General features: G+C 40.8%; 1 protein-coding gene across 1 annotated transcript; it reads right to left on the bottom strand.

The window, feature by feature from the left end:
• Positions 1–834: 834 nt before the first annotated feature.
• Positions 835–20,807, bottom strand: LOC116322098 (neuronal acetylcholine receptor subunit alpha-10). The gene is made up of 6 exons (XM_039617896.1): positions 20,669–20,807; positions 8,793–8,938; positions 8,544–8,698; positions 8,218–8,464; positions 7,858–8,143; positions 835–4,714 (listed from the first exon to the last, which is right to left on the bottom strand). The coding sequence occupies exons 1-6, from the start codon at positions 20,724–20,726 to the stop codon at positions 4,014–4,016; spliced, it is 1,593 nt and encodes a 530-aa protein (XP_039473830.1). The 5' UTR covers positions 20,727–20,807; the 3' UTR covers positions 835–4,013.

Raw genomic sequence — 20,807 nt, 5'->3', positions numbered from 1 at the left:
AAGCCGCTATCACCATTTAAGGAAACAAACAAAACTCAAGCGTTGGTCAATAAAGTAAGTCAAAAAGAGAGAGCAGCTCACTAGCTGTCACCATTCACAAATCCCTTTAATTACTGATGTGAGTAAGCTGTGTAAAGGAGAAACGGTGGCACCTCAGGCAGAAGAGACTGAAGGACATGCCCACACAGGCACCTTCAGGAGGAGGCCCTGCTAGGGCCAGAACAGGCTCCCTTCTCCCATCACTCGCAAACAAGACCCCGAGATACTTGAACTCCGACACTTGGGGCAGGAACTCATCACCGACCCAAAGTGGGCACTCCACCCTTTTCCGGCTGAGAACCATGGCCTCAGATTTGGAGGTGCTGATCCTCATTCCCGCTGTTTCACACTCGGCTGCGAGATCTTAGCAATCAGTTAAATGAGTCAGACTTCAGACCTTTAGGACAGTGTGGGATCATATAATGTTTTTATACATGAAAATTATCCACAAGTTTTAAAGAAACATATATTTAAAATCACCTGCTGTCCTTGGGTTTAGCTTGTGTAGTTTTGTGCTTTATTTGCTCCTCCCATCTCAAGACTGACATGACCTTTCTGAGTGCCGGCTGATCTATGTAGAGAAACCGTCCAAAGATGCAGCTGCACTGCCCTCTTCAGCAGAGAAGCCAAACTGCAATATCAGGAAATAAAAGTAAACCTGACACGTCCTTCTACTCACCTCCTCTCAAACCAATCTCATGTTTCTTCTGGTTAAAACAATAATAATAAATAAATATATAGATAAATAACAATAAAATACACTCTAAAGTACAAGCTCTTTTGCCTTTTCCAGGGATCAGGGTCCAGCGGGGGCCGTAGTCTATCCCTGTCCCAGCAACCATACAGCGAGAGGTGGGTTACACCCTGGAAACCTCGCCAGCCAGGGCCAAAGAGAGACAGACAACCATTCACTCACCTTCACACCTCTGGGCCACCTTCATACCCACACACACACAGAGAACAAACCCCACAGACCCACAATACCACACACACATCATATCAGAAAAGTCCCAACAAACCTCTGTGAACAAAACAGTTTTAATAAGAACTTTCACCGCATTAACAGAGTGTCCCGTGTGAACATAACAGCTCACAAACCCAAAACATGAGGCTGATAAATTTAACAGTTGTGCTGACACTGTGGATTTTTCAAACACTGCAAAGAAATAAGCAGAGTAACATTTTTCTTGGTTTCATGCATATAAAATTACAGTTATTTTTTTTTAATCTTTAGTCTTAAATATTTAGTCTCATAAATTTGCCTTTTTATTCCTTTCATAATAAAACAAAAGCCTGTCTCTGGCCTTCAGAGGACAAACTAGTTCACAGAGACATGTTAATGCTCTATGAGTCTGCAAAGCAGCTTCTTTTTAAAAAAACAAACAAAAGTTGATGCATTTTTTACTCCATCCTGGTAACATAAACAAACCCTGAACCTTCGATAAACTCTGTGCCTCTGTGAGGTTAGGATCATCACACACTCAGGATCGTAACACTCAGTGTTTCATTGTGCAGACGTGCTGAATCACATGCATTAGATTACAAAAAGTCACCAAACCAGAACAAAAAAAACTGGCAAACATTGTAAGGGAAACACACACGAGACAGTTTACTGCAGACTGTGAGCCAAGATTACACCTGAAGCCAGAACTGCAGTTCCTCTGATATCCACTCTATCCCTGCAGCTGTTTTGCATCCTCATGATAACTGTGCTGGATGTGACTTATCTTTAATGCAACAGTTTAAGGCCTTTGGTGTCTTTGACTGACAGCTGTGATTCACCTCGGCTAGTTCACCACAGCTGATTGGAGTCCCTGAAATGGACCTCTGGACCATGTTTGTGCTGTTGGAGTATTTCTTTAACCACTAATATGACTGCTGTGCAGTTAAATGTACTAACAGATCATCTAACATACCCGAGCTCCAGTTTGGTGAGTGGAATTTTAGGGCTTTACTCATCTGTTGTTAACTAATTAGCAGGATCTGTGTCTACAAAGCTGCACCAGTAAAGTCTGTGGATACAGTCTGCTAACTATCCAGATAGCCAAAGAACACTGCAGATGTGAGGCACATTTGGGACAAGCAGTCATTCCCATCTGAGCTAGTTTGCTAGCATCATGAACTCGTCCTCTCTGATGTTTCTGTTTGTCTGCTCTCAAATGTTTTGCTCAGTTTTTGTAAACTTTTGTGCGCCGTAAATTCCACAAACCCACGTGATTAAAACAACGATGATATGAGACTTTACTTTTTATTTAACATGCTGTAGTAAAAGACAAAATGCTGAACAAAGAATCTGTCTGATGTGATGAAACCGATATTTTTGCAAACAGCGTCAATAAAAAACATCCAGACGTGTAAAGTAAGGCTTTCAAACTCTGATATGAGGCTTTGTGCAGAGCTGTTTTTAGCTTTTGATCACTGCAAATATTGGGAAGTGATTTTCTGTGTCACTGGTTTTGACTTTGAAAAAAGGTAAAAGTGTGAAGTGTGTTTGGATTTAAAATAAAATTAACCTACATATAATTGCAGGTTTTTTTCTCCTGGAACAAGTTTATTTGAGCTTTCTTAGAAACTTAAATGACCACAACTTGTGAGTGAATTTTAGTTTGTTTGAAAAACTTTTTTCCATTTAAGATCGAGCCTGAAAATGTTTTATCAACCATTTAAAGTTTGTTTGGGGGTTTTTTGTTTGTTTGTTTTTTTCAGTAGCAAAATGTACCAGAAAGCATTTTTGGAGGGAAAAACCAGGTTTGGCTCTTCTGGGATTTCCCTTTTTTCCTTTTTGTTTCCAGATTATGATTATTTGCAAGAAAACAGTTTGTAGTTCAGATCGTAATCACAGAAGCAGCATTGCCATGTTTAGAGTATAAAAAGTCCGTATTCGCCAGACAGAATTGATGCAGATAAAAGTGTGTTAAATATGAATGATGTGGGACTAGAAAGGACATCAAATTGAACCTATTATTACTTTATTAAGGCTACAAAGTCAAGATCAGCTGCATCAAAGCACCGATACCAACTTACCCTCAGGAACAAAGGTGGTGGGGATGCTGTTCTCAGAGTCAGATAGCTTAATGAAAAGTATTAAGGCATGATGAATGGATTCATAAATGCCTGAATGCTGAAATCTAGAGTGACCAATTCAGTGCAGGAACGCAAATGCAAACAGTCGCAAGCTTAAAACATCTGTGATCTGAAGATATGAGCACAACACAACTTAAATTTTTAAAAAAAAGCAGGTCACTTATTTCTAGTCTTGTCAGCGTTAATCTCATTAAAATGACGTTAACGTCATAACAGCATTAACGCGACAAATCTCTGTTAGCATATTATCACGGATCGCCCCGTGCGCGGGGCTGGACCGCGTCAACACGTTAGCGCAGTTAGCTCGTTAATGCGTTAGCGCCATCAAGGCCAACGCTCGGGGTGATCCGTGATAATATGCTAACGGAGACTTGCCACGTTAATGCGGTTATGGCGTTGACGTCATTTTAACGCTGACATTAACACTTACAGCTCTACTTATTTCATTTCATTCATCCTTCTCAACTAACGGCTCTGCAGACACCCATCTAACTGGTAAATTTCATTTAGGCTGTCCACAGTTGCTGCATTATGCAAACCACTTTGCAACCCACCCTTTATTCTCCCTTCATGCTGTGTCCAACAGAGACGTGCTTAGCTTCGCCAGCATTTGGTAGGATCTTTGTAAATAATTAGAAACTATTTTTTTCCCAATCATTTTACTTTCATCAGCCTTCAGAGTCTCTTTCAAATCCAAAGATAAGCATTTTAAATTCTGGTGGAAATGTTTTTGAGGAAAGCTACCAGCTCATAAAAGAGTAAACTGACCCTTAAAACCATCATTCAGTTATTTTTTAGCTGTTTACATGTGTCAGAACAAAGGAAGAAAAAAAGATTTAACCGTTAAACAAATAATTTTATCATCTCGTGAATTCTTAGGCTGAGCTCCATCAGACGGCCTTTCCCAGGATGAGGATGCTCATGAAGAAGACCATGATGAAGAAGAGCCACATGAAGAAGCGATCCATGACCTTGGCGACCTTCCTCCACTCGCCGATGCGCAGCTGTGCTGCTCGCTGGTCCTGGTAGGAGTTGGCAATGTACTCAACATTCTTGCCCAGTCCCTGGTGTTGGCATAAACACCTCACCAAGATCTCCCTCCTGTTCCCCCCAGCTCCACCTACTCCCTCAACACCTACGCCTTTCTTTTCCTCTTCGTGCTCACCACAGTTTGATTTCTCCCCTCGCACTCCAGCAGCTCCTTTCTCCTGTGAGTGGTCAATGGTCACAAACAGATCCTCTTTCCAGTCTGTCTGGTTGGTTACTTCCTGCTCCACCTTCAGAGGCTCCACCTCCACCTTTCCTCCCCACGCCTTCCCATTGACATCCCAATTTGCTCCTTTGGTGCTGCCTCCATTGGCTGATGGGCTGTCAGACCCCTCCTGTGATAAAGGTTCTTTCCTGGCGCCACCGAGGCAGTTCTCACCCACCTCGTACACGAAGCAGATGCGGGCGAGGTACTTGAGGATGAAGCGCTCGGCCCATTCAGGCACGGGACGAGCCTCCCCGCCACAGTGGTGGATGTTCATGATGAAGATAGTGAGCGCTGTTGATGCAGTGACCATGGTCATGGTGGCAATGTAGTACTTTCCTATAGAAAAGAGACACCGAAAAATCAGGTAGAGGTTGGTGACCCTTATTCGGCCTCTCTATATTCCAAATCAAGCTTTAGTCTTAGTTGCAGTAAAAGCATACAGCTGGTGAATATAGGACACTCTGTTTAACCCTGTGAAGTCTAAAGTGGGTGTAACAACAGACAGCGGCAGACGAGCAAACATTCCTCATATACTTCTTTATTTACTGCAGAGGCACTTGGGTAGTTGCTGCATTGCTGCACTGAAGTCTCTGAAAATTGAAAGCTGAAAATCACAGTTAGTGTAAGATCCAAGCTGCTTTGCAACCCTCCTCCATCCAAGCTCCACCTATCATTTTGATTGGGTCTGTATCTGAATCATCTTTGTCAGTGGTCCTCTTGTCATTGATGCCAATGCTCAGTGACTCAGTGAGAGCTGAAAGCTGGAGGTTTTAAAAGGTCCTCAAATCCATCGACAACAACTGTGCCCCAGCAATCACTGAGATGTGCTACTTTTATCCAAATTGCAAACCTTTAAAGGCATCTACAAAAGATTTCTGAAGTCAGTGAAGATAATATCTGACTGTAAACAATCAATGAACACAATAGTGTAAATTAGACTTCATAAGCTGGTCAGCATCAGGTGTTGTTTGGCAATCGCCAGTATTTTCTGCTAATAGATTTAATAGAAAAGAGGCCTGAGAGTTCAATACTCTTGTGTAGTGTACTATAGTGCACTGGTACTTCTTTATCCAAAGGTAAAGAAATCTATGTTTCTTAATCGAGAGCGCTCAGCTGAAATGTGAGGATTTAATGACCCTCTGCTGATGGCCTCACTGATGTTCAAGAGCTAATCTGCTGCTCTGAAGGCTGCAAGATCATTGATTCCTGAGCTGTGGTTGTTGGATTTTGGCCTACAGCCCATTACAGTCCTGGGTTTAAAGCTGTGGACCACAGTCTTCACTATGTGTCTGCTTTTGTTACAAACAAGAAGACGGCTTTAAAACTATCTCGGCACATTCACCCCAACCAATTATATTTATTTTTCATTCAGTGGTGATCTCATTTGATCTGAGATTGTTATGCTGAAGGGAAGGAGGAGCCAGGCGCACAGAAACATTACATCTTGTTTCCATAGTAAGGCTGTAGGTGGCTGGATCCTATCCCAGCTGACAGTGTGTGAAATGTGGGATAAACCCTGACACATATCCAGTCCATCACAGAGCTAACACTAAAACTAAGCAGCTGAAGACAACCTCACAGAAATGTGTCAGGGATTTTTTTATTATTATTTCTTAACCTGTTTACTTTTGGGGTTTGTATTGTAGCATTCTAATAATGCAAACTTAATCACAAATTGCTATAAATGAAGTTTTTTTCAATACAGCAAATATATATTAAAGTATTAGTAACAATTTAATGGCATCTGTAACTGAATCGTTTTCCTTTTCTGGCATAAGTAAGTTTTGGAGCTTTGCAGCTATTTTGAAACATGCCACTTACCTGAGCAGTTATAAACATGATCTAAAACACTTTTAGTTTCAGGGGACATAAAAACTACATGGATCAAAACGATCTGAGTGCAGTGCCTCTCTCTTATGTCTCTGATGTAAAGTTATTTAAAATGGTGCAGAAATAAAGATGTTTCCAGCCTGGTGAAGAAAAAAAGCACTTTGTCAGTGTTTCTCTAAGAAGCTTGTGCTTTACTTTCAGTTTTAGTGTTTTTTTATTTGGTTTCTAATAGCTGTAATAATCAGTAATAACTTTCTAACCATGCTGGATCAAATTACCTAATAACTCTACTCCAGCATTAAATTTAAATATGGTTCTTCTACCCCTGAAAACTTAGTATGACTGAAGCCAAGACACTAATGCTGAGATGATGTCATTGTGGAAACATTTGTCTTTTATGTGTTGTCTTTGGTTCCTGCATGTCATCGCCTGCAGTGCACAGATAATCCACCAGAGGGCCGATGCAGAAGGTTTCTCAGGAATAATTAACCATGATGATGATGATGATGTATAGGTGCACTGAATATCATGTTTCAGATATGATGCAGTCACGAAAGGTACACAGATGAAAAGAGAAAAGCTGGAAATTTAAGAGGCATAAATTCAATCTTAAATGAAATATCCAGGATTATCAGAACTGTTGGTTATTAATTTGTTAGGTGATGTTGTAGATTATGTAGATTTTGTCTTCTTGTAGAGGCACATGCTGACTAACTCGCCTTTGTTGAAAGAGCAGATGATAAGGAGGTCAAAGTTTTTACTACAATCATTGCTACAAGGGTTGAAAAAGCCGTCTGTAAAGGAAGAACTGCAGCATCAGGATCAAAGAAGTAACTACACCTTTCACGTAATTAAAAACAACCCCACCTTCTCCAGCTTCGATTTTAGACAGAGATCCGCACGACGGTCAGCAAGAGCTTTGTTCTTGATCTCATCCCTTAGAGAGATGTCCAGTAACCATTTGTAGGCCTCAGAGTGATTTTCTGTTTCCTGTTGATTGACTCTTTGGTGACTTCTAAATCCCATTTAGTCTTCCCTTTAACCTGAACCCCATTGTAGGACTAGTTTTCACTTTTTGTGTTTGTAAATGATTGTATTTAAGGTAGTAACATTTAATTAGGGTCAGGTTTAATTGGTTGAAGGGACCAAACAGTTTTTGACTGCTGGGATTTATTTTGGATATTAAGATGAACTGTGGAACAGCAAGTTCAATCAAGGATGAGCAATAAATGCTTAATCTAAACAACGCTGGAGCTATTGGAGTTTCTCCATACCACAAGTTTTTAGTCATATTAGTGACATCATGTCGACCCCGCCCATCAAACACCTCAGTGGCTTCAAACATAGACTTAGCCTCTGCACTCTTTCTGCAGTGAAGCTCTGCTTGCCTAACACATTGCAATAACAGGAAAATCTCTTTGGATTACTCCGAGGATATACTCTAGGGACATCCCTAAGGCTGAAATGTGTCTGTTTGAGGTATCCTAAGGCTATAGGTGCACCCTCAAATATTAGTAACTTGTCAGATGTAAAATGTAATATTTGCAGGAGGGATGATAAATATAAACATTACAATAATTCTGATTCATCATGAATGTTTTTTTTTTTAAAATACATAGATGTAAATAAAAGTGAGAGGCTGTTCTCACCTATCAGCGGGACGCTCTCAGAGGGTGGCATGCTCTCAGCTACGAGCAGCTGAAACACGGTGAGGGCCAGCAGCACTGTGACACCCAGAGAAACCTTTTCACCTGAATCTGCTGGCAGGTAAAAGCCCAGCGGAGCCAGAAAGGAGATCATCATGCAAGGAATGAGGAGGTTGAAGATGTAGAAGGAGGCCCGCCTCTTCAGGTGGAGGGAAAAAGTAATGTCTGGGTATGGCTCTGAGCAGCAGCCATACAAGATGACATTTTTCTTGGCTGGCATTCCCAGAACCTGGTTAGAGAAATTATTTGGTTTCGTCAAAACATTCATTAAGGATGTGCTAAACACATGACACCATTACTGACCTCCCACTCCACATTGGGGACAAAGTCGGCCAAGTCGGCGCTGTCCAGGGCGTTGAACAAATCCATCTGGTTTCCGTTGTGAGTCCAGGAGCCAAAGGTTAGGTCACACTGCTGCACATCGAAAGGGAAGAAGGCCACATCAACAGAGCAGGAGCTTTTGGTGATGGCTGGCTGGTCCCACATGACTTGGCCATCGTTACGGAGAACAACATTGGTCTCCATGGAGCTGGAGAACTCATCATCTGCACTATGATAGAAACGAAGAAGGAGTTTGAAAACATATCAATAAATATCCTGAAGATCAGCCAGCAGGATGATACACCTACCTGTTATACAGAACAATATCGGGTCTCCAAACGTAGCTGCTGGGTATGCGGATGGTGTCAAGGCCATCATAGTCCTCCTTCTTCCATGTGAGAAAGGCATCCATCCATACCTGGCGGACCCACAGGTAGGTGGTCAGGATCTGGTTCCGCTCATCCTGGTGAAAATCCATGAAAACAGCAAGGTCACACCAGTACCGGCCTGACTAGATACAGCATAAAGAGCTGGATAGGCATTCAGGGTTTGATTACCATGTCAATGATCTGGGAGAGAGTGACCTGTAATGTGACATTGATGATGTAGTCGGTGTCCTCCACCGGCCGCAGAGCATTGGTGTAGTTGGTAAATAAGTCTTTCATCAGCTTCTGAGCGAAGCGCCCATGAGCAGCCCGGCAAACTGAGGATCAGAAAACAGATGCCAAGCATAGTGCCGGGTCAGGCAGACCTCAAAGTCATCACCTGCAATCCCAACAGGAAGGTTATTCCAAAGCATCGGCGCTGCAACAGAGAACGCTCTGTCTCCTCTAAGTTTCCGCCGTGACTTTGGGACAGAAAGCAGCAATTGCTCAGCTGACTGAAGGGAACGAGTGGGGACGTGGGGCTTCAACAAGTCAGCCAAATAAACAGGTGCCAGACCATTTAGAGATTTAAAAACCAATAAAAAGGACTTTAAAACGGATCCTAAATTCAATTGGAAGCCAGTGTAGAGAGGTCAATATCGGAGTGATGTGATCAAATTTTCTTCTGCCAGTTAAAAATCGTGCCGCAGCATTTTGCACTAATTGCAAGCGTGACAAAGTGCCCTGCCCAACCCCTATTAAAAGAGAATTACAATAATCTAAACGTGAGGTAATAAAGGCATGAATAACACTTTCCAAGTCACGCTTGGAAAGAAAGGGCTTAACCTTTGATAAACGTCTGAGGTGATAGAATGCTGATTTTACCACCCCGTTTAGATGGTCATCAAAGGTAAGTGCAGAATCAATTTTAACTCCAAGATTTGTGATCGAACTCTTTAGTTGGGAAGTTAAAGCTGCAAGATCAACATCCAGAGTATGAGAAGAACGATTTGGGCCAAATAAAATTGCTTCTGTCTTCCGATCATTAAAATTTAAAAAGTTTTTTGCCATCCATGCTTTGACATCAGTAAGGCAGTCAAGCAGAGGTCGAGTTGGGAGACTATCAGAAAGACTAAAGGGTAAGTAGAGCTGGCAGTCATCTGCGTATAGATGGAATGGCACTCCATGTTTCCGGAAAATCGCGCCAAGAGGCAAAAGGTACAATGAAAACAATAACGGCCCAAGAATAGATCCCTGTGGCACACCCCAAAGCAGAGGGGCCACAGAGGATGAAGCCGACCCCAACTTAACACAAAAGGTCCTATTTAAGAGATAGGACTTTAACCACAAAAGTGCCAAACCAGAAATTCCCACACAGTGCTGTAAGCGAGAGATCAACAAATCATGATCCACTGTGTCAAATGCAGCGGCCAACAAGACCAGCACTGCACATTTACCATGGTCTGTGGCTATCAGGATGTCATTCATAACTTTTACGAGGGCTGTCTCCGTACTGTGGAATGGCTTAAAGCCGGACTGAAAGATTTCTGACAATTGAGAGTCATTCAAATAGTCCATCAACTGAGTATAAACAATCCTTTCCAGAATCTTACTAAGAAAGGGAAGCTTAGAGATGGGTCTAAAATTTGATATGACTGAACTGTCTAAGCCCGGTTTCTTAAGTAAAGGATGTATGACTGCATGCTTAAATTCCCTAGGTACTTGACCAGACAAAAGACTAGTATTAATAATGTTCAGAATGTGTGGTCCAATGATAGGAAATACCTTTTTAAGAAAACGGGGAGGAACAACGTCATTAGGAGAGCCACACAGTTTAGCTTTCAACACAAGTTTCTCTAAGTCAGATAAAACAATTGGTAGAAAAGCAGAGAACAGACTTGAGCAAGAACCATGCATGGCTGGGTCAGCAGTAGGTAGAGTCGGAGGTCTCAAACTAGCAACCTTGTCCACAAAATAATTAAGAAACTTATTGCACATAACCGCAGAAGAGTGCAAAAGAATATTGCCTTCCGGATTAATTACAGAATTTATAGTGTTGTATAAAACACGAGGGTTATGCGAGCTGGCAGCAATAAGTTGAGAAAAATAGGAGTGCTTGGCAGCCTTTACTGCTCTCTGATAGACTTTCCAGCTTCCAGCTTCCATAGAGAAACACAGCCTATCTTTTTTCCACCGTCTTTCACATCTTCTACATTCTTTTCTAGTGGCTCTGGTAAAATCAGTTAGCCAAGGACTAGCCTTAGGCTAGTCCGTTCTCAGTACCTGTCCACAGATGTTGTCAGGTCCAGGACTCTTGCTTTTAGTGTGTCTAAAGAGATTAGCTACCCCCCTCTCATCAATACAAATGATGGGGGAGTGATAGTCTTTCCCCTCAGTGTGCTGCTCTGCCTAGAACAGTCATAGTTCTCAAAACGAAGGTAAAAATCTGTTAAGACTGTCTGCCAGATGTTTGTCAGAGGTTTACTTTTACCTTTCGTGTGTAGCCCTGCCATTGTTTTCATGCCAAGCTCTGTTGAGGTTGTTACTGCTGAGTTCTGCCTCAATCTTATTTCTGTACCTCATCTTGGCAATCTTTATTGCAGCCCTCACCTCCTTCCTCAATATTCTCACAGTGGGAACGTCTCCCTTGTTAAAAGCAATTTTCCTTTTAAGAATCAGATCCTTAATATCTTTAGAGAGCCACGGTTTGTTATTGGGGAAAGTCTTAGATTCTCTGACTGGAATCACAGAGTCTTTGCAAAAAGAGATGTAGCTACACACCACATCAGTGAGTTCATCCAAATCAGAAGTGCTCTCTTGAAACAAGGACCAGTCAGTGCAATCAAAACACCCCTGAAGGGCAACACAACTGTCTTTTGTCCAGACATTAGTCCGCTTCACACAGGCCTTCTCCCTCCTAATCACAGATCTGTAAGCAGGGAGACGGTAAATAACACTGTGATCCGAAGAACCTAGCGCAGGTCCAGCCACAGACTTATATGCCTCCTTAATTGGTCCATAACACAAATCCAGCGTTTTGTTATGCCTTGTAGGACAAGTGATATATTGAAAGAAATTGTTCAGTGATTTCTTAAGATTACAATTGTTAAAATCACCAAGAATAAAATTAGGAGCATCCGGAGAGAGAGTCTGCAGATTGTGTACCACTTTAAAAATGGCATCAGCAGCAACTTTAACGTCAGCTTTAGGATGAATGTAAACAACAGTGACAAAATTTGAGGGAACTCCTCGGTAAGTAAAAGGCCTGACAGATACTGAAAGGAGCTCGATGTCAGGAAGACACAACCGCTCCCGCACAGTAAAATTATTACACCAGCCCTGGTTGATATACAAGCATACCCCTCCTCCGTGAGATTTGCGTGTTACTCCACAGTTCCGATCCAATCTGACAGGGGTCCCAAAGCCGCTGATTCGCAGTGAAGTGTCACTGTCCATATCGGTCAGCCACGTCTCGGTAAGCCCGATCAGACAAGCCTCCCTGTATTCCCGTAGATGAAGCACATTTCCTTGTAATTCATCCGTTTTGTTCCTAAGAGATTGGACATTGGCCAGAATCATAGAAGGCAGAGGAACACGATTCTTCCTCCGAAGTTTTCTTACACGCTGACGCACGCCGCCTTTCTTTCCACGTTTTCTCAAGCGGCGGGGCTTTCCAAAATTTGTCTTTGACCGGGCAAATAAATCCTCACCAAGAATCACATCTGTCCGAGCAATAGAAGAGTCGTACATAGACAAACAGGACCACTGTAATCCAAGTAGTTCCTCGCGTGTATAAGTGATTGTCAGTGAGAGTGAATGACTCCAGGTGAATATCGCCAACAACAATAAAACTAAGGTGTAGAAGATCTCCATCTCGGCAAAAAGTTAAAACAACGGTTAAGAACAGAGTTAAAACAAAGTTAAAAAGAAAAAGAGAAAGAAAACGCCAATAAACACCTGCTGCAGGTCGCCACAAGAGCAGCGCCCTCTAAACCGTGACTCTCACCATGGTTTGAAATTCGACCGCATCACTCCGGTTTTGGCCTCTCTACATCGGCTTCCAATCAAATTTAGGATCCATTTTAAAGTTCTTTTATTGTTTTTTATATCTTTAAATGCTTTGGCACCCGTTTATTTCTCCGATTTGTTGAAGCCTTACGTTCCCACTCGTTCCCTCCAGTCAGCTGAGCAACTGCTGCTTTCAGTCCCTAAGTCACGGCTGAAACTCAGAGGAGACCGGGCGCTCTCTGCTGTGGCCCCGGTGCTTTGGAACAATCTTCCTCTTCGTGTTAGACAGACTACATCAGTACCGGTTTTTAAGTCCAGACTAAAAACCTATTTTTATTCTCTGGCTTTTAAGTCTGTGGGTGACTGACATTTTTATTCATTTTTATTGATTTAATTGTTTTGTTCAGTTCTTATATTATTACTATTTATAGATGTATTGTTCAACACTTTGGTCTACCAGGTGTGTTTTTAAAGTGCTATATAAATAAACGATGATGATGACGCTGATATAAAAATAATCAAGAAATCAAGGTTTATAATCTTTCACTCTTCACGCTGTGGTGGACGTCTTTAGAATATTTTGCACATGAAACTTTAAGTGTTATCAAGTTTTATGTAATTTCTCTGTTGCTTTTCTCTGCATTGATCTGCTGCTGGATCCTTTCTACAGAAATGCTCAACGCTACATACCATAACACACACATGCAAACCACATTTCCCAGTTCAATTAACCCAGTAATCACCTCAGCGTTTAATCAGGGAGGGTCTCCAGAGCAGCAGCAGACTGATAACTGCTCTAAAATCCTGTTTACAGTTAATGATGGTGACAGCAGTGCTGAAGGCAAACGGTGACTCTGTTTATGAGTCTGTCCAATAGATTTTTCACATAATAAAAACTGGAACAAACTACAAAGTTAAGTACAAAGGATGAAATTATTGAGTCGTACTCACAAACAACAACAAACAAACAAGCTTTATTTGTCACATACACAATTCTATATAGTACAACATGTAGTGAAATGCTTGTGTCCGAGCTGCAGATGTAGCCTCGCCATTCCAGGGCTTAGTTTGGGGGTTTTTTTAGCATGGGAGGTCTGCCCAGGACCCTTACTGGATACCCTCAATCAAACTTGTGACTCCCACTCCAAAGGTGTGTGGTCTTACCATTAGTTTTTACAGTGTAAAAAGCAGGCAACTCAAGTTTCAAATGTATGATCATGAGCATAAAATACATTCACAAACTCTGCATACACACCTTTCACACACCATATTTCTTTCCTGAATGTGTTTTTACTCTGCAAACAAATCATATACACGCCCAAATGATGAAGATCACACTGTAAATATCTGATGATAATGATAATCCACCAATCCATCTACTCTCCTATCCCAGCCTGGGTCACAGGGGCAGTAGTCTCAGCTTGTGCCTGACCCTCCGTCACCTCAGCCACCCTCTCATGCTCTTCTATGGAAGTCCTGATGTGTTTCTCGGGATAAGGGAGGAATCCTGGTTGGATGCCTGAACTCACTCAGCTGCTTCCTCTTGATGTCGAGGGCAGCAGCTTTACTTGGAGCCCTTCACCCTCTCTAATAATAACAATAATAGTGGCCCATGAATCATTTCTGTAAGAATAATAAAATGATGTCTGAGGGGGAGAATAAATATTTTATGTTCTCCAAAGTTGTTATCAGATCAGACATCGTGGCTGGCAGTGCTGATGATTCATGTGAACTCTCAGCCAGACAGCAGCAGATAAACAGCACAGACCTCACTGTCGGCTGCAGAGTGATGCTCACTCGCCAAGTAGGCATCCTGTAAGGTCCCACCGAGAAAATCACCTCGCAACCACAACATGCTGTTGCTTTCTGCCTGACACCTCACGGATTACTGGTTTTATGTAATAAAAAGATTAATCTTTATTACAGACCTACAGTCTGTATAAGAGGGGAAAATAGAAATGACTTCTTTTGTTTCACAGACTTTAGAGAAACTATTCGATTCAAATTCAGTAAATTAAAATCTACATAACAACAAAATTCAGACCTAATAGTCTGCTTTTTATTACATGATGTTCATTTAAAGATGGCGTAATTCAGAAACCTTTACAGATAAAATAAAGTGAAATAAAAATGTCTGAAAACTCAGATGCTAAACCTTCACCCGCTCTGAACACTCGATAACAAGGACAACACACATGCTTTGCACAAAAAAGGAAACACACGAGACTCCGTTTTTGGTTTAACGACCTTCACTTAACAGGAAATAATACATTACTGCAATATGACTGTAGAGACACAGCGAAAGGGGTCAGAGTGTTAACATCGTCTGTACTAAAATGGAAATGTGGACATGAAGCTCTGGATCTGTGCAACAGAAGAAAACGGGATCTGGTGTCGTTTCGAGGAACACATGGAGATGGTCCAGTTCTGCTTCAGCTCTGTTTCTGTGTTTAAGGCCGATTCACAGCTGATGTTTTTGTCTGCAAACAAATTCACTGATGGAGAAAAGGTTCAGGTTCTGTTCTTGACCAAATGTGCTACAAAGACAAGGTTAGAAGGAAATACCTGCAGGTAAAGCCCCAAATTAGTGACAATCTTCAGTTTAAATGGAGCAAATTTATAGAAATAGCTCATCTTTACTTAAAAAAAATCCATAAATTAACTGAGTGGTTTGTAAAGTTTTTGATAGTTTGGCATAAAAAGCAAACAACATTTTACCTTTTGATTTAAATTCTAACTCATCTTTTCAGCAGTGCTTATAAGTAGATATATGTAGTTTTTACTAAGTTATTGTGTTTTTAGTAAAAATCGGAATTTACACTAATAAAAATATTTAAGCTTAGTATCCCAAACAGCAATAAATGGTCGGCGCAGATGTGACCCATAAATGGAGTTTCCTTTGAGCCACATTAACATGACTTTCACTCAGGATGAGTTCCAGTTTCCTTAACTTACCACTGGTCTGCCGTACACAGACCAAACGTCAGCATGGGCCACATCTGAACCACACAACATTTACAGCACCTGAGCTGAACATGCCCGAAGAGAGTGTGAAAAGTTTTGTCATGTGTTTCATTTCAAAGTATTTTCATTTTTCCCTGATTGCCAACATTTGGGAGCACAACTTAATAAAAACCAAACTTATTGCCTACTACATTTGCACGACTACTAATCACTTTACAACCTGATTGTTGGCTTTTTCTCTGTATGTATTATTGTAGGGTCTACCTGACAATATAAAGCACCTTGAGGGGACTGTCATTGTGATTTGAAGCCGTATAAATAAAACTGAAAATTGGAATTGAATTGTTCTTGTGTTGTCTGCTTTCACTTTGTTTGTATCTTACTATATACATTTTATATCTGCACAGTTAGTGTGGAGCATCCACAATTTTATTGTACATGTACAATGGCAATAAAGGTCTATTCTATTCTATTCTATTCTATTCTATTCTATTTGATTCTATTCTATTCTACTGTGAGAGTTAGAGTTGGGGATTATTCAGGGACAAGGACAGGACACAAATTTAATGCTTCAGCCAGTTGAGGAAATGTATCTGCAATAAAAACACCCTTCATGTCTCTAGTTTCAACACCTTGCACCCGGGCGAAATATCCAAACAACTATGGGCCAGAAATTCCATTAGATCTGACAGTGTATAAACCAACTGATGACAAATGAAAGTGAAATGCAGCATAAAGGTGCTGAGGATGGGGGTAGAGTCTGTAAGACTACACGTGCGGATCACAACAGCATGAGAATATCCTTATTTGGTGCTTTGATGATAATGGAGGATAGCCCAGTTGAACATGTTGCTTAACATCTTTCCATAAGGTGTTAAACATATTTAAGAACTTCTGGAAGTCTTGCGAATCACAGACTGTACCTCTTTAATAAGTACTTGAACCTTCTCATTAATGACTAACGGAAAAACACTTGAAGACCCTGATGGGGCCAAAAATCTCCTGGATCTGGATGCAGATCCAGTCTTACCGATAAACTTTGTGATCTGTTATAGAATGGACCTAATTGCATTCATTCTTTACACATCTGTCTTCACTGACCGATCCTAGCAATACCTGTTTATTGTTAACTAACAACTAGCACTAACTATCTAACTTCATAAGAAACAAAAAGAAGCAGTGAATGTGGGAACAAGTTCACCATCTATCTGTTTTATTGGAGACAGCTCACCGCGTTGTCCATTGACTCTTTATCAGTTTGTCTGTCCAGCAGTTTGTTTCCTGTCCTTACAAATCATGACTGAACAGATTCAAGATTCAAGATTCAAAGATTCAAAGTGTTTATTGTCATGTGAACAGAAGAAATTGCATTTCTATGTGCAATGAAATGTTTGACCAACTGTGATTTCAGTGTGTACCCTAATGATATGATTGTTTTTTCCTACCAGATAATTGTCTGACTGATCTTCAGCAGATCGAATCAAAAAGGCAAAATCCCATGTAAAATTAGGGCAACAAACTGTATTGTCATTACTGAAAATAACCGTATTTTTATGAGAAAGTTATTTTCTGGTATTATTTTGGTGCCCCAGCTGCTGGAATATTACTGTTTTTTTTAACAGTGTAATGTGAGCATGTCCTGTCCAGCACTTTAGTCCATCATTAACTTTTCACCTCATTGTTCACTGAATTGAGGACCTGAAGGAAAACTTCTCAGTTCTGCTCCTGAAGTGCACCAATCCTGATTCATGATCCCACTGATGTATGCATCCATGCTAGCTAAACAAACCACCATGGAGCAAAGAGGTTTTTCAACCGTTTGTCATTTGTCTCGATAAGGATGGCAGTATGTCTTTAATAATCTCATTAGGTGGATTTATTGATAGTTTGCCCCACACATTCATTAATTTTCTCCTGTATATGTTTTGCAGTTCCTGACTGTTCCCAGACCAAATAGGATTATATCTTCAGTGTGGTCTGATGAAAATACTAATCTCCAAATGCTTCTCCAGTCACCAAAAGTCACTCTAACAGCTGTGCACATGAACAAAAATTAGAAATTTTATCACAATCACAAACCCGGGTGCCCACGCCGCCCGCCAGCGCAGCACACTGACGACAATCTCCAATCAGTGATCTGATTCGGACCAAATCACATCACACTAACATCTGTGTTAGCTAGGCAGTGCTTCATTTTTGGAAAATTTAAAATCAGTAGGTTAGAGTGATATTTGATTAGTTTTTTAAAGACTAATTTAAGGCACAAAACACTGCAACAAAGTCCCCTTAAAAACAGCCTGATTTAACAAACAGATCCTTCAGTAAGTGGAAGTCCTGCAGATGGATCAGATCACCAAACCACCTCACCTTAAATCAAAGACTGTTCTTTGTGAGTGACTGACAAAAACTAAAACATATCTAAATCTATGTAATCTTCATTCATGGTCTCCAGAGGAAACCTCACTGACTGCTGGGCAATTTTTACACTTGTATTACAGAAATATAATTAGATTTTACACACTCTGGCCTTCACAGGAAGAATTAACGATCATAGAACAGATAAAAACCAATGTGTGAAGAACTGAGACCCCATGAGGATAAACCCATGGTGCAGATGCAGTGGACTGGAGATATGCCCCATTTAAAGCTGACCTCCTCTCCTGGAGGTCAGTTGCCTCATTCTGAAGGATGCTGACAGCTTTAATCCTCCAACCATTGATGCTTATCACTGAACACGCTGCCTCCCAGTACTGCACAGCATCATGTTTTACTTCAGAAGACGTTCCAACGTCTCTATTTGAATGTATATATAGAGAAAGGGCCCAGAGCGATGGCTCTAAACACAAACCTGTACTTTTGAAATGGTTGATGAGGCATTTTGTGACCTTAAAGTCATCGTTTGGTTTCTTTAAAGTGAGTTTTTACTTGAGTTACAATATTAATGTAGTATTATGACAGTATTGGTACAGATTAAGGACATTTTACTGTCTTGGAGCACCTGTAAACACATTATTTCCTCAGAGATAATAAAGTATTCTGATTCTTTGCTCATGGTCAAAAAAAAAAAAATCCATCATATGACTTTTAAAAAGTCAGCAGACTTCACCAGCAACATAGTTAACTTTGCTTTGCAGCATCAGTACTTCTTACATCTTAATGCACAATTTTTAAAATTAATTGTCCCGTTAAAGTGGAACTGTTTTACTTTTTCCTCAATTTCTTTCATTTTCATGATGATACAATAGAAATGTCTTATGATAAACATTACCAAAGCCTTAATTAATGAGGCCATGTCCAATAATCCCTGCGAGCTAGAAGCTCTCAACACTCAGTTTCAGGCACGTTTTTGACCCTTGGCTCTGTGTGAAAAATTCAAAATCTGTCATTTTTGCATATTTAATGCTGCAAAGGCCCACATTTTAACTCAAACTACTTCCTTTTCTCAACCTAACCAATTAGTTTTAGTTCAAAAATAAGTGATTAAGAATGCAAAGATACAAAAGTGCCAGTGGTTTCCTGACAAACCTGCAGTCTACCTCAGCTCCAGCTCCATAGTTTATTCTCAAAGTAGCTTTACATCAGGGGTGCCCAATCCCAGTCCTCGAGAGCTACTGTCCTGCAGCTTTTAGATGCATCCCTACTCCAACACAGCTGAATCAAATAGTTGGATTACCAATTCGGCATGCCATCAAGTCTGGCAAAGGCCTGATAACGAGCCATTCATTTGATTCAGGTGTGCTGGAACAAGGACGCATCTAAAAGCTGCAGGCCAGTAGCTCTCGAGGACTGGGATTGGGCACCCCTGCTTTACATGATTCAAAGTTCAAAATAATCCATGTTTATCTTGTATGGGCCCGAGAGCAAGGCCCTCAGGTTTGTCTGAAGTAAGTTGCTTTAGTTCCTCCCCATTTAAGGCAATCCTTCCTTTAAGCCAGCTTTCTTCTGATTGGCTGCCCCTCATAAAAGAATCTTAAATAACAGGTGGGCGTGGCTTCTATTATCACTGCTTGGGCTGTGTGCCTGATCTGATCATATAAGGATATTCTGCCCTTATGACATCACAGAGCACAGTGAGGAGAAAGCAGTGTGAAACTGAGTGTTCAGAGCAGCGTGGGGGTCACAGGGGTTACCGTCCATATGCTGATGTCGTTATTAGAAAGGCTGCTTTTATGTTTAATATGGTCATCCATCTCTGGAGCAGAATATACAGCATACGACAAAAAGCAGAACATCCACAAGATGTGTGGTGTGAACAAGTCTCTCTGGTCTGTTAGTTCTAGAAAACTTCTTCGTATTTTATTAGTAAAAGCTTTTTTTTACATTTTAAGGTACATTTTTTGATCCAAATATGTTTTGGTCCAAATATTCAAGGACCAAGAAAAAAGTTTTTAGAATTTTAAGTTTGAAGCCTTTGATTTAAACATTAAAAGCTGGAAGTTGAGTCCACTTCACACCTATGAACTGGTTTTGTGCTTTTTGCGCTCATCCTGATCTCTCAGAGAACGAACGAATCTTAGAAGCAAATGTTCAGTTCACTGTTTAATAAATAAAGACACAGATGGTTATTAATAAAGCCTGGGAAGTCATGGTTACAGGGTGTAGGGCTTTAAATATCAGAGCTGAGTTGAGCCTGAAGTCAATAATATCATAAAACTTAAAGCTTTTCTTTATCATATTATTTTTAGATTTTAGGGCACTTTCAGTGTGTCTCTTTCAATTCCAGTATGATGGGCATATATAAAGTATTTTTGGACACTTTGGAAATGAAACAGTGAACTAATCATAGATAGAAATCGACAGATTCACTGCTAATAAAAGAAAACCTCACTTGGAGAAATTTGTAATGGAGGAGAATGGAGCGTGTTCAGAGGTTCAGCAGCAGCACAGAGATCAATATCAGTAATCCTCAGTTATATCACCGTTCACACAAAACACTGAACAATGTTTTAAAAAGCTCATACTTCCCCCACTTTAAGAAAACATACAGTAAAACCTAAAATATCAACATCAGTAACAATAACGAGAAAAACACTCTCACTGTGTTCATGTTTCTGCACCTTAAAAATACCTGAAGTGAAGCTGAAAATGTGTTTTACCTGGTAGGACGAGGAGAAGCACAAGAGGCGCAAATGATCCACTGCAGGGGAACTTCATCTCGTTCTGATAACTGTTATTGATCCGGCAAAAACAATCTATTAGTAACACTGCAATCACACATCAGGCAGAGTCCGACCA

The sequence above is a fragment of the Oreochromis aureus genome, linkage group 10 (assembly GCF_013358895.1).
Source record: "Oreochromis aureus strain Israel breed Guangdong linkage group 10, ZZ_aureus, whole genome shotgun sequence".
NCBI lineage: Eukaryota > Metazoa > Chordata > Actinopteri > Cichliformes > Cichlidae > Oreochromis > Oreochromis aureus.
The sequence above is the reverse complement of the archived record's forward strand: the minus strand, read 5'-3'. Positions and strand labels throughout refer to the sequence as shown.